This window comes from Limulus polyphemus, unplaced genomic scaffold, assembly GCF_000517525.1.
Source record: "Limulus polyphemus unplaced genomic scaffold, Limulus_polyphemus-2.1.2 Scaffold2522, whole genome shotgun sequence".
NCBI lineage: Eukaryota > Metazoa > Arthropoda > Merostomata > Xiphosura > Limulidae > Limulus > Limulus polyphemus.
In genome coordinates this window covers 29950-45140 of record NW_013668132.1, presented here as the reverse complement: position 1 = coordinate 45140, position 15191 = coordinate 29950, and the positions used below count along the sequence as shown (strand labels likewise).

At 36.2% G+C, this 15191-nt stretch overlaps 1 protein-coding gene across 1 annotated transcript in view; it reads left to right on the top strand.

Moving 5' to 3' along the window:
* LOC106467191 (ATP-binding cassette sub-family A member 1-like) overlaps window positions 1-15191 on the top strand; it is a 74275-nt gene that overhangs the window by 52899 nt on the left and 6185 nt on the right. Inside the window, 9 exon segments of the mRNA XM_022395316.1 lie at window positions 416-531; window positions 2021-2165; window positions 3438-3561; window positions 6105-6234; window positions 6918-7035; window positions 7904-8073; window positions 13790-13931; window positions 14058-14192; window positions 14488-14591. Coding sequence (XP_022251024.1) covers window positions 416-531; window positions 2021-2165; window positions 3438-3561; window positions 6105-6234; window positions 6918-7035; window positions 7904-8073; window positions 13790-13931; window positions 14058-14192; window positions 14488-14591 — 1184 coding nt within the window.

The following is a 15191-nucleotide window of genomic DNA, read 5'->3' as shown; positions in this document are numbered from 1 at the left end:
ATGACTGAGTGCCAGTATTCAGCTCAAAACATGTTTGGTACATGATCAGGAAGATGTCTCCATAAATCATCTTATTCTGTGACAAACTAACCTGAATATTGTGTATTAGGTATTGTTTTTAAACATAATTATTTTCATGTTAAGCCAAGTTTTTTACATGAAACATCATGGAGACTACTTTGTGAACTACGCCATGTTACATGAGGGAGGCTTTACTTTATGAAATACCCCATGTTATCATGTAACACATGAGGGAGCTTTACTTTGTGACCAATCCCACGTTGTCATGCTACATGAGGTAGGCTTTACTTTGTGAAAAATTCCATGTTGTGTTATTTATTCCAAGTGTTTGTATATTAACTTTTCAAAGACCAGTTTAACAGACTCAAGCTACATTTTTTTTATCTTTACGCAGGCTAACTACATTATTCCTGCCACACTTTGTATCTTCATTTTCTTGGCCTTCAGAGAAGATGCATATGTTTCAGAAAACAATTTTGGAGGACTTGTTTTGTTGCTCTTACTGTATGGGTGAGCAAAGTTTGATTCTGGACAGTCATCTGTACTAATGTGACTTGTCATATACTCAGTCATCTGTTATTAATGTGACTTATCATATACACAGTTATCTGTACTAATGTCACTTATCATATACACAGTTATCTGTACTAATGTCACTTATCATATACACAGTTAACTGTTACTAGTGTGAGTAATATACACAATTATCTGTTACTGATGTGACTTATATACACAGTTATCTTTTACTTATGTAACCTACATACACAGTTATCTGTTATATAACTTATATACACAGTTATCTGTACTAGTATGACTTAAATACAAAGTTATCTGTACTAATGTGACTAAAATACACAGTTATCTTTTACTTATGTAACCTACATACACAGTTATCTGTTATATAACTTATATACACAGTTATCTGTACTAGTCTGACTTAAATACAAAGTTATCTGTACTAATGTGACTAAAATACACAGTTATCTTTTACTTATGTAACTTATATACACAGTTATCTGTACTAGTATGACTTAAATACAAAGTTATCTGTACTAATGTAACTTATCATGTATACTGTTATCTGTACTAATGTGACTAAAATACACAGTTATCTTTTACTTATATAACTTATATACACAGTTATCTTTTACTTATGTAACCTACATACACAGTTATCTGTTATATAACTTATATACACAGTTATCTGTACTAGTATGATTTAAATACAAAGTTATCTGTACTAATGTAACTTATCATGTATACTGTTATCTGTACTAATGTGACTTATACTCAGTTATCTGTTACTAATGTGACTTATATACATCATTATATATACTAATGTGACTTGTCATATACAGAGTCATCTGTGCTAATGTATATTATCATATACACTGTTATCTGTTTACTAATATATATTATCATATAAAAAATTGGCTGTAATACAGTGTGACTTGTCATAAAATATTTTGCTTTTATACCATGTCAAGAAGATGTGTATTAAATTTAAACATAACATTGGCAAATTATTTATTATTTTCTGTTAAACGTTATGTTTCTTAATAATCAGATGTCTTTGAAGTAAGTAAGCCTTTTCAATGAAGAATATTTACCAAGATAGAGGTTTGTCTTTAATTAATGTCAGTGATTAAATTATTTTATCTATTATTTTGAAACTCCATTTTCTGTTTATTCAGATTTTTCAATTAAAATATTAATAGATGAACTTCAGTGGTAGTTTTTATTAAATATGTAAAGAATAATCAATATATATAATACTTGAGTGTAAATACATAGAATATACAGAAGAGGTACTGTGTGTCAAGATTTTACCATAAAATTATCTAGCTAGTTAAGGATGGTTGATATTCCTAATAAACTATGTAATTACAATACTTTACTACCTCAGGCTTAAGTTTGTGTGTGTTTTGTGTACTTTCTTTTCATTTAACACAGAAACTAACAAAGCTGTATGATAACATGCATTTTCTGCCTCTTGTAGCTGGGCAAGTGTGCCATTGATGTATCCTGCCTCCTACATATTTACAGTCCCTAGCTCTGCCTTTGTAGCTTTGGCCTGTCTCAACCTTTTTATTGGAATTGTCACAACCGTGGCAACTTTTGTTTTGGAACTGTTTGATGATGAGGTACAGATGTGAACTTTTTTTCCTATTTTAATTCTTTCGGCATTCATACCTTAAAGTAACCTTGTTTTTTTAAGCGATGGTGGTCCTAACAGAGAAACTTAATTTTTAAGTGGTTATGGTTCTAATAGAGTAACTTCCTTTTGAAATGATTGTGATTCTAATATTGTAACTTCATTTTGAAGTGGTTCTGGTTTTAATAGAGTAACTTCCTTTTGAAATGATTGTGATTCTAATATTGTAACTTCATTTTGAAGTGGTTCTGGTTTTAATAGAGTAACTTTCTTTTGAAGTGATACTATTTCTAAAAAAGCAACATCATCTACTAGTTCTGGTTATAATAGAGTAACTTCATTTAGAAGTGGTTGTGGTTCCAACAGAGTAACTTCATTTTGAAGTAATTTTGGTTCTAATAGAATAACCTCATTTCGAGGTGGTTGTAGTTCTAATAGAGTAACCTCGTTTTAAAGTGGTTGTGGCTCTAACAGAGTAACCTCAAACTCATTTTAAAGTGGTTGTGGTTCTAATAGAGTAACCTTGTTTTAAAGTGGTTGTGGCACTAACAGAGTAACCTCAAACTCATTTTAAAGTGGTTGTGGCTCTAACAGAGTAACCTCAAACTCATTTTAAAGTGGTTGTGGTTCTAATAGAGTAACCTTTTTTTAAAGTGGTTGTGGTTCTAATAGAGTAACCTCAAACTCATTTTAAAGTGGTTGTGGCTCTAACAGAGTAACCTCAAACTCATTTTAAAGTGGTTGTGGCTCTAATAGAGTAACATCATTTTGATATGGTTCTTTCATCAAAACTAAGCTACACTTTAATAAATCCAGAACCAGCAGTTATGTGTTAGTTTAGGAATCTTAATCATGCTTTCTTATATTCCTTCAAACACATTTTTCTCTTAAAAGGTTTAGCAATACTAAAGTTTTTGCAGCTTGTAGATACTGTTGTAATTGCCAGGAAAAACAGTCTTAGCTGGAGTAGTGTAAAATTCCAGCTAGGCTGACGATAGGAAATTTAATCCCATGGTGCTTCACTTGCTTTTAGTAGAAGTTGTCTAGTTGTGGTGTGTTCTTGTATTTAGTTGTGGTTGTCCATGTGATTTAATTAACCAGTACATAAATAGTTTTTGTGATAGAAGGTGTAATTGCTCCCAAATTAGCAACAACAACAAATATCAAACATGTTTTGATCCTTATGTTATGTAAAAACGAACTACTATGTTAATGTTTTAAATAATGTTTTTCATGACAAAATAACTCGTTATGTTTACAGGAATTACGAGCAATAGCTGCCATTCTCAAGAAGGTGTTTCTCATATTTCCTCACTATTGTCTCGGTAGAGGATTAATGGATATGTCAACTAACCATTTAGCAGCTGAAACCTTTGCACGGTTTGGTAAGTCTTGTCATAACACAGAAAAATATAAACATAAGGTATAGTAAGATCTGTAGGTGAGGTGTGGTAAGTCTTGTCATCACACAGAAGAGTGTAAACATTATGGACAGTGCAAACTGTGGGTTGGGTTTATAAATCTTGTCATCACACAGAAAAGAGTAGATATTAGGTACAATAAGATCTGTGAGTTGGGTTTGATAAGATTTGTTATCACGCAGTATAGAGTAAATTTTAGGTACAATACGATACTAAGATCTGTGCATTGGGTTTGGTAAGCCTTGTCATCATGCAGTATAGAGTAAGTATTAGGTACAGTAAGATCTGTGAGTTGGGTTTGATAAGATTTGTTATCACGCAGTATAGAGTAAATATTAGGTACAGTAAGATCTGTGCATTGGGTTTGGTAAGCCTTGTCATCATGCAGTATAGAGTAAGTATTAGGTACAGTAAGATCTGTGTATTGGGTTTGGTAAGCCTTGTCATCATGCAGTATAGAGTAAGTATTAGGTACAGTAAGATCTGTGTATTGGGTTTGGTAAGACTTGTCATCATGCAGTATAGAGTAAGTATTAGGTACAGTAAGATCCTTAGGTTGGGCTAGATAAGTCTTGTGATCACACAGAAGGATGTAAACATTAGGTATAGTATGATCTGTGCATTGGCTTTGGTAGGTCTTGTCATCACACAGAATAGAGTAAATATTAGGTACAGTAAGATCTGTGCATTGGGTTTGGTAAGCCTTGTCATCATGCAGTATAGAGTAAGTATTAGGTACAGTAAGATCTGTGAGTTGGGTTTGATAAGATTTGTTATCACGCAGTATAGAGTAAATATTAGGTACAGTAAGATCCTTAGGTTGGGCTAGATAAGTCTTGTGATCACACAGAAGGATGTAAACATTAGGTATAGTATGATCTGTGCATTGGCTTTGGTAGGTCAATCACACAGAATAGAGTAAATATTAGGTACAGTAGGATAGTAAGATATGTATATTGTGTTGGATAAGTCTTCTCATTATACAGAAGAGAATAAATTTTAGGTACAATACGATACTAAGATCTGTGCATTGGCTTTGGTAAGTCTTGTCAACACACAGAATAAATTAAATATTAAGTACAGTAAAATCCTTAGGTTGGGCTAGGTAAGTCTTGTGATCACACAGAATGGCATATACATTAAGGACAGCGAGATTAGGTGTGATTAGGTAAGTCAAGTGATCACACAGAAGGACGTAAACATTAGTTAAAGTAAGATCTGTGGGTTGGATTTCCTGAGCTGTGTTATCACACAGAAGAGTTGAAATATTAGGTACAGTATGATAGTAAGATCTGTGGGTTAGGTTTGGTAAGTCTTGTGATCACTCAGAAGAATGTATACATCAGGGACAGTAAGATCTGTGGGTTAGGTTTGGTAAGTCTTGTGATCACTCAGAAGAATGTATACATCAGGGACAGTAAGATCTGTTGGTTAGGTTTGATAAGTCTTGCCAATACACAGAAAAGTGTAAATATTAGGTACAGTAAGATCTGTTGGTTAGGTTTGATAAGTCTTGTCAATACACAGAAAAGTGTAAATATTAGGTACAGTAAGATCTGTTGGTTAGGTGTGATAAGTCTTGTCAATACACAGAAAAGTGTAAATATTAGGTACAGTAAGATCTGTGGGTTTGGTTTGTCTTGTGATCACTCAGAAGAATGTATACATTATGGACAGTAAGATCTCTGGGTTGGGTTTGTAAGCCTTGTCATCACACAGAAGAGAGTAAATAGTAGGTACAGTAAGACAGTAAGATTTGTGGATTGGGTGTGATAAATTTTATCCTATTGGCAACTTATTGGTTTTTGTATAGTAATATTTATTGACTTACTTGTTTTTGTTTAATAATATTTATTGACTTACTGGTTTTTTTATTGTAATATTTGTGTTGACAGCTTTCTGTTTTTTAATAGTAATATTTGTGTTGACAGCTTTCTGTTTTTTAATAGTAATATTTATATCAACTGATCACTTTTTGTATGGTAATATGTATATTGACTTTTGGTTTTTGTGTGGTAATATTTATATTGACTTATCAGTTTGTATGGTAATATACTTTTACTTTGGTATCTAAAATCCACTGTATGTCTTCTTTCTACAGTTTTGTATTGCTGCTTTGCATAGTTTTTGTGTTACAACACACACAGAGTTTCTGTGTTAGATAGAGCACAGGCAGAGTTTTTGTGTTACAACACATGCTGAGTTTCTGTGTTACACCACAGGCAGAGTTTTTGTGTTACACCACGTGCAGAGTTTTTGTGTTACACCACGTGCAGAGTTTTTGTGTTACACCACGTGCAGAGTTTTTGTGTTACAACACATGCAGAGTTTTTGTGTTGGAGCACGAGCAAAGTTTTGTGTTACAGTGTAGTAGCTATTTCTTCGTCTTTTCCAAATTATAATTTTTTTTTATGTATTGTGAACAATCAGTTTGGGTCATGAGTCCAAGTAAGAGATCAAGATTTAGTGCCAATATAGAGTAATAATTTTTATTACTATTAACGCAGGAATCAACACCTTTCGGGATCCCATGGAATGGGACTTTTTGGGTCGTAATCTGCTAAGCATGTCCGTCCAAGCTGTTGGTTTTTTCTTCGTGACCATATTGATTCAGTATCGATTTTTTATATCCAAAAGGTGAGTTGTTGTAACAGAATATGACTTAATTAGTATTCTCATTAGTAAAATGATTAATATGAAACCTAATTACTGGATCTACTAAAGTATGTGTTTGTATAATACAGCATTAAAATATGAAGCAAGTATTACTTTCTAGTTTCAATTTATAAGCCTGTTATAACTTATAGTTTCCATTAGATGTATCATGAAGCCTTATAGAAACATAGTTCTCTAATTGTAATTATAAACCTAAAATTTGTGATAAAAATTGTGTGAACTGCGGATATTTTTCTCACATTCCTCCCAGTTTTTCCATTGTAAATTCAAACTTAGAGTCTTGTAAAAATAGAATTTCAGATTTATTTCTTGTCTCCAACAAGTCATTGCCCAAGAGACCTTTTGTTCAGTACGTGAACTTATCAGTTGGGCAGGATGATGAAAAACAAAAGATTCTCTGAAATGCTACTTATACATACATTATAATACTATTTACGGACTTCTAATACTTTGTAAGCTTTTGGTTATAAGCCTGTTATAAGCTATAGTTTTTCTGATATTTTAACAGACTTCATCCTCCTGTGTTCAAGCTTATCTAGATTTGTATGTTAGCATGTCATCAGTATATTGTTTCAAAATTAGTCTACCAAATGTTACTTTCTCAGACATTTAAATATCATTTCTTTTTCTGCCTTGTTCATCAGAGAACCCTCCATTGATGAAGAAATAGAAGATGTTGATGATGATGTTGCTGCTGAAAGGAAGAAGGTGCTGAATGGCAGCACTAAAGATGCTGTGCTAAAAATTGAGAATCTGACAAAGGTAAGAAAGTTGCACTTTACTGCATAATATGAAAACTTTTTATGAGTTGTTATGGTAATAGACTAAACTTCTGGATTACTCCTCTCAAGTTATGTCTTTTGAACTTTCTTTTTATCACTGTACATTTTCTGTCTTCGGACATACTTAAATTCTTCTCAGTGGCTCAGCAGTAAGAATGGAGGTTTATACCTCTTGAAAACCTTTTCCATGGTGAATATGGCACAGATAGCCCATTGTGTAGCTTTGCCCTTAACAACAAACAAACAAATATATTTAAGTTGTCTTACAAAACTCTTGGCTTGTAACGAGAACAGACATCAGTGAGCCTTGATGCTCATTTTCTTGGTTTATTATTCATAACCCTAAATTTGCTCAGTTTGAGTTTCTTCATTTTAGTTTATTATTCGTAACCCTCAGTTTGCTCAATTAGAGTTTCTTCATTTTTCTGACTGCCTTAAGTTTTCATCATTTTCTTTTTTTTTTTGAAGTGTCTTGATGCTCATGCATTGCCTTAAATATGTTTTTTTCCTCCAATTTTTCATAAGTTGTTGTGCCCCATCTTCTTGGCATCGTTCACAATATATCTCGACCCCAGCAAAAGTCAAATTGACATTTCTCAATCTTGTTTAATCCCAGCTCTGAAGCCTGCTAGATCCATATTATTAGATTCTATTATACTGGCTAATGCATTTCACTAGAGCTGGTTTTTAGCTAATTCATGGTTGATTTTCTGATTTCTTTAAGAGTATGTTATTTTCGTGTTTTTATATACAGTAGAGAATTTATGGTGTATGTAGAAACTGTAAGATATATATATATAGTGTTTATGATAGTATAATAGTATTGTATCTATGCATCTTGCTTTTAGGTGTACAGAACAGGACAACACCCAGCTGTCAATCGTTTATGCGTAATAGTAAAACCAGGTGACTGCTTTGGCTTGCTGGGTGTTAATGGAGCAGGAAAGACAACAACCTTCAAGATGTTAACAGGACGAACTAGTGTAACTGCTGGGAATGCTTTTATTAATGGTTACAGGTACAGTCCCAAACTGTTTTAAACATGTAAGCTTTACTTTTATAAATGCTTTAAAACAAGTGTGTATGTTTAGAGCTATTTACAGACTTGTACTGGTTTCCAATATGGTACTTACTCCTCTCACATAAATAGCTATACACTTTCAGTGCTGCCCTCTATATGCAAAAAAATGTTTTTGCATGCCACAAGCCTTGAGCTCCCACGTACTTTACAATTGACTGATTCAAATGTGTCTCACATGCAAATCATTATGCAACACACTCTCCTGATGCATATGACTCGTTTTATTTGATTATACTGAACTATCACTTCTTGTTTGGCAATACTCTTGTCAAGATGGGTTTTTCTATGTGCTCTTTGAACTTAATCACTTCGTGGTTTTGTTTTTAGTTATTATTCAGAAGTAAATTTTGTGTTTTCAACAGTTAATGACTTTCAGATAACTTATTTTTCCAGTTTTCATTTTTTTTCCCTCAGACACTTTTGTTTGATTTTTAATTTTACACAATGAATTCTGAAGTTCAAGTTACCACTTCAGATATCATACCTTCTACTAGCATACTCACACAGGCTACAGGTGGTGGTGACATGTATTTGGATTTATTGGCTATCATCCGCCAGGAGATTGATCGTTATATGAGTTGACCTGCTTTTCCTGATCTTGCCTCTATTCCTCCTGAGCATGCTGAACCAGTTTGGGTCAACTAGGATGTTTGCAGCCTTTTTACACCCCCTGATTTTGCCGTGTCTTCCTATGCCCCTACTGTGGAATCAGCTAGGCCTAATTCAGCTTTTTAGACATGATTTCTCTGGTATGTTCTCTTTTACCCATTTCCTTCATTTTATATGATCCCCATCCTTTGTTGTTACATGATACCTCCTCCTGTCAGTATTTAGTTTCCCTCCTATCCTGGATATTGTGGTTCATGCTGAGAATTTTGTTTCACAGATGGTTGAGGGCGCCAGCATGCCTCGCCCTATGCGAGCTTTGGATCAATTTGCCTTGGCCTACCATCAGGCTGAATATCCATTACTTGACTCTCAACAGTTAGAATTGATTTTGGCCATGTGGGGAGCAGACCCTGATCATCCTGTTCATTTATCCCACACCCAATTTTTCCACTTTCGTCTTACCCTATCGACTCTCCTACGGTACTTATCTACTATCCACCTTCTTTTTGAGGGGATCTACAGAGATCCTGAGGGTTTTTCAAGGGATTGCCTCTCCCTGATTACCTCCACATTGGCATGTTTGTCTTCTTTGTCTCTAGCCTTACACACGTGGTTTCTCTGATTTGGGGATCTCCCAGGTTCATTTACTGCCTCCTCATCTCTGGGACATATGTATGGGCCCCTTTTCTTCAGTGGTGTGTTTTTAGTAATATTCCTGAAACTTTGTAATCCCATGTGGAGTCCGTGCGACATCACACAACCTTTTCTTTTTTGGTGGATCATTTGTTGCATTTTGAGCCTAGACATACCCCTATTACTGTTTCCAGTCCAGCACCTTCTTGGCCTTTACCTGTTCCTCCCTCCATAGGTTTCTCATCTCATCGTTTTATTCCATGTAGACACATTGCCAAAACTACTGGTGACTACCTGGTGGGTTCTGGTCCAGCAGGGGCTCATTTGTCCGATTTTGTTCCTCTTTGGTGACCTTTCACCACAGATCTGTGGGTTATTTGGGTTTTATCCAAGTGACTTGTCATACAATTTCTTTCCCCTCCTCCATTATCTCAAATACCCATTGCCTGGGAATCCTACTACCAGTCAGCATCTGACTGAGGTGTTACAAGATCTTCTCTCCCGGCAGGCCATCGAACCTGTCAATCATCCTTCTCCAGGTTTTTTATTCCAGGCTGTTTGTAGTACCCAAGAAAACTGGAGACAAGCAGCCTGTGATCAATTTGTTCTGCCTCAATAAATTTTTGGTTCTACCCCGATTTACCGTGGAGTCTTTTCTCACTCTCAGGTGGACTTTTTCTCTGGGTTTGTGGATGAACAAGGTAGACGTCACGAATGGTTACTCACATATCCCGATATCTCTTCAGTCGAAACACTTATCTTCGGTTCGTTCATCACGGGGCAGTTTATCCATTTTGTGCTTTGCTCTTCAGCTATGCTTTGGCCCCATATATCTTTTGTTGGGTGGTCAATGTATTCACCCAACATTTATATGCTCAAGGGTTGCACTTCTATCATTGCATGGATGGCTGGCTTTTATTAGCTTGTTACAAACAGGAGTCAACCCATCACACTCATCAGCTGCTCCCGGAGGCAGCTCGTGTAGGCAATCAAATTGGAGAAGTCATTCCTTATACTAACCCACCCAATATCTTGTCCATTTGGGTGTTTTTGTTTCAACACTCATCTCAGTCATGCCCAATCTTCTCTTCAACTTTGTTCGATGGAGATTTCAGTACTCCATCCCTTCTAAGTCAACCCTGGTCACCAGCATTTCATCCAGCCCCTCCTATCCTTTGTCTACATGCCTGTTTATTATCCGGTCTCTGGTGAAGAGATCCGGTTTGTCCCATGGGTAGCTTCTTTTTAGCTTGTTCCACTCACCCTTCCTCTAAAGAATTTTATCAATGCAAGTGGAAAGCTTTCTGTTGTTGGTCTTTCAGTCAGAGATTTTCACCCGCTACACCCATGGTTACAGATTTCCTCACTTGGCTATTTAATCAAGGGTCTTATGTCTCCTCAATCACAGGTTATTGGGCTGCCTTATCCCACACTTTTCATTTTTCCCAGTAACGTAAAGTTTTTACTTCTCCTGCCCTTTCACTCTTGTTGCATTCCTTCCGGATTACTCATCCACCTCAGCATGCTCTCCTTCCGTATTATGATCTTAATGTGGTTCTTCACTGCCTCACTTTGCCTCTGTTTGAACTGCTGTTCTTGTGCTCGATTTTCCACTTATCACTTAAGACTTATTTCCTTCTCTTCTTATTCTGTGGACGTCATAGGTCAGATTTATTTGCCATCGATATTTCACATACTCTATATCATTCCACATACATTATCCTTAATTTGGATTGATATTTCCTCCCCAAAACATCAGCATCTCAGGAGGGTAATTATTCCTTCTCCTCGATTTCCCTTCCTTCTATTTCCCACCTTTATTCTCAGTTGGGTAGGCTACTATGTCCTTTTTGTGCTCTTCATTGTTATGTTGCTTGCACAGCTTCCTTGTGTGGTGCCCGTTAACACCTATTCATTCCTTGGCAGATATCTTCTGTTCATGACCTTTTTCCTTCCACCATGACCAATTAGCTTTGGTTTTTAATTTGATTGGCTTATTCTTCCTTATCGCCTTCTTCCCATACTTTGTTCCAGGCATCTTCATGTCAGATCAGGCACCTTACCTTTTCCTTAGCATCTAATCTCCATCGTTCCTTGGAGGAAGTTCTTTATTCAGGCATGTTGACTACTCATCATACATTCACATCTCACTGTCTGCATTGGATCGCTGTATCTTCATCTTTGGGTTATCGTCTTCTGCTTGTAGCCATTCTTCAGACTTTGGTGAGACTGTGACTGGGAAAGTTATATTTTATATCTATATCTCTTATTGTTCAGGGGCTTTTCCCTTTTTCTTTCTACACTGTCTGTATTCCACTCTGCGTCGAGTGGTGCCTAACCAGGTATACTTAAAAATAGTCATTTCTACAAAGTAAGGCCATGATGACCTAAAATTTATAATTTCCCTGGCCACTAAATGCTCACTGCTGAGATGGGGGTGTTCCACAAGATCACTTGTAGGTTTATCCTTGCGATATATTTGCATCATTAATATGCCCGTCCTAGACTATACTCACCCATGGATTTCATGGGTAAAGCAGAAGGGGATAGCTGCCATGCCTTAGATTGAATAAATCAGGTGTGGTCTGCCTTTTAAAATAGGGTTTTCATAGTCACCCGTTGTACTGTCTCAGGTGTTGTCGCTCCTCCGGGCTCTCCACTGCAATTTCTCCTTTTTTCTTCCAGTGGAGAATGGGAGTTCTTACCACTTTCCAGTTCCAAGCTGCTGGGGTGGTGGACCATGGAGGCATCCTCCTGAATGTGATAATGATAAAATATACATATAATGATAAAACCATTCAGTTTAGAGTAGGGCAGTGGTGTTCTGCTGGTGTAGATGATGAGATGTCCTTCACTATGTATAATTGAAGTGAGCTGTCAAAATTGCAGTTCACCCCTTGGAATGGGATCCATCATCCTACTCCCATGTTGATGTAAATTTCCAGTGGCTGGGTTTTGGATTTAGAGCTGTACCAATCAGCATAAGTCCTCACACATGTATTACAGGTGTCTCTATTTCCTCACTCAGTTATACTCTTGCTCCTCCATCAGTGTTGTGAGCCATGATGGAGGTACTTCCAGATTAATATGGTTTTACCTCTTACCCTATCCCTTGAGGATTTTATTGCACTAAAGGCGGTTCCTGTCAGATTGTTTTTGAGTGAGATGGTTTACATTACAAAGACATCTTTATGATACTGGAAGTTGGGTTCTCGGATCGGTCAATCAATTGCTCACTTTATTATCAGGTGTCCTGTTCATAGATCAGGGGGTATGAGATTCCCTCTGGTCTGATGAACTTGAGGTGAAAAGGGTATGATCCTCTTTCCTACCCCCACATGGATGTCGGTTTTCAGTGGCCTGGGTTTTGGATTGTAGTTGACTTACCATTGGTTTGATCCTCATCCTACCCCCGCATGGTTGTAAGTTCCCAGCGGCCTGTGTTTTGGATGTAGTTGACTTGCTGTGTATGGTCTGTTGTGCCCTAGCCATTCTACATCTGGAGGCATATCCTTTTACTCTCGTCTACACTGATGTACTGTAAGAGATTGAGATTCCACTATCATCTGGTTCAGATCCCTATCCCACCATTTTTCTCTCCCTTAGGGATATGCTCCTCCCTTTTTTCCACCAAGGTCTGTAACACCTCATTCCACACTGGGCAAAGAGTATACCTGGTACAGATGTGGTGCAGTCTCCCATGTATGAACCTCTACTGCGAAGATTTAGTTTTTTAGGGTGTCCTTCAGACACTTTCAAAGGATGCTTTTTTCTTTCCCTCACACAGGTCCCTCTACCTATTCAATGTGGGATTCTAGCTATTTATATGAGAAGAGGTAATGTACCATATCAGAAGTTATAATTTTCCTATACTGAAAATATATTTCTGATAGGTACTTCCCACCCTTCCTCCCCACTGAAAACCAGTACTTCCATTTTCCTCCAAAACTCGAAGTGGTAGTTTGGTAGAATTGGATAGAGATAGTCACATGCATCAAGAGAGTGTATCACACTCTTATTGGTGAAGGATTGTCACATGATGATTTGCACGTGAGACGCATTTGAATCAGTCATTTGTAAGGTACATGGGAGCTCAAGGCTTGTGGTATGTGAAAAATTGTTTTTGAATACAGAGGACATCACTGAATGAGAATGACTATTTATGTGAGAATAGGTAAGTACCTATTGGAAAATTATAACTTTAGTGGAAGAGTGTATTTTCTTAGTGAATATTGTTTTATTTTTCTGTCATCATACAATGATGATATGAGGATTTTTTTATTATGTGTGATTCTGTAATCGAGTTTTCAGTCCACCTTACATATACGTATCTACTGAACATTTTACATAACTCTCAAGTGACATATTAACATATCACTAAATATTGTTCCTTTCTCCATGTTTCTGATAGCATCAAAACAGAAGTGGATCAAGCAAGAGAAAATATTGGCTACTGCCCACAGTTTGATGCCTTGGACTCACTTCTGACTGGTACAGAGCACCTGGAGTTCTATGCTCGGCTTCGTGGCATTCCAGAGAAATATGTTAGAAAAGTAGGTGTCTCTACATCTGTTCTGTGTTATTACACAAAGCTTTATGGAATACCATAGAAAATGTGTTTCTAAACTAGTGCAAATTTTGAGGCTAAATATTAGAATGTTTGTGTATGTTCTTAATAGATTGCCTGCTGGGGAACAAGAAAGCTTGGTCTCACTGACTATGCAGACCGATGTGCTGGAACCTACTCTGGTGGGAATAAACGGAAACTTTCAACAGCCATAGCTTTGCTTGGTAACCCATCATTGGTATTCTTGGTGAGTGTTTAATTAGATATGCATGATAACAGAATGATTTTCACAATTTTAATTTAGGTTTTTGTTATCTGTCATTATTTCTTTGGTAAGTAAAAAAGTTGTTTGTTTACATATCAGTATTAACTGATAATCATCCCTATTGTGAGTGTAGTAGTAATGTAGAACTTAGTCATGACAGAGATGGTTTTGCTGTAGTGGTAATATAAGATATGGTAAATTGATTGTGATTTCATACTGAGGCTGTTTATTTATCACCAATTTTATTAATTATGTATAAATTACTTAATTTTTCCAGGATGAACCGACAACAGGAATGGACCCAAAAGCTAGAAGATTTCTGTGGAACTGTATCATTGATATGGTTAAAGAAGGACGCTCCGTGGTTCTTACATCTCATAGGTAAGGTCCTAGTAAGAGGATGCTCTCACAAGCATAATCTTTGTACAGGACATTTTGATGTGTCACATCTAAAGTTCTTGTAAAATGATGTTGTTACAAGCATAACCTTTAAACAGGGCATTTTGATGTTTCACATCTAAAGTCCTTGTAAGAGGATGCTCTCATATGTATAGTCTTTTAACTCTTTGAGCATGGGCTCGGTCCCTAGGACCAACTTCATAACCATTTTGTGCTTGTTATAGTTTTCATGCTATAACTTTTAAAGTTAATCAAGCCTAGTAACTAAGCTGTATTTCAGTCTAAAAAAATATGAAATTTCGAGCAGACTGTAGACACAATCTACCTCCTTGAAATCTTGGGTCGAAAGAAAGAAATGGTGTCCAAACACATTAAGATGGCTTATAAAGCCACTAGGATGACATTCTGAGCTTTTGATTTATAGAAGTAAGTGTATATAAGGGAGCATTTCCAACAATGGAAAGATGTGGTAGGGGGTGCCACTGTGTTTGATTTATTACATGAGCAATATCTTAGTAAATAGAAAAGACATACCAAAATTGATGTTTAACTGTGTTTTTTTAATATTTACTTTTAAATTAA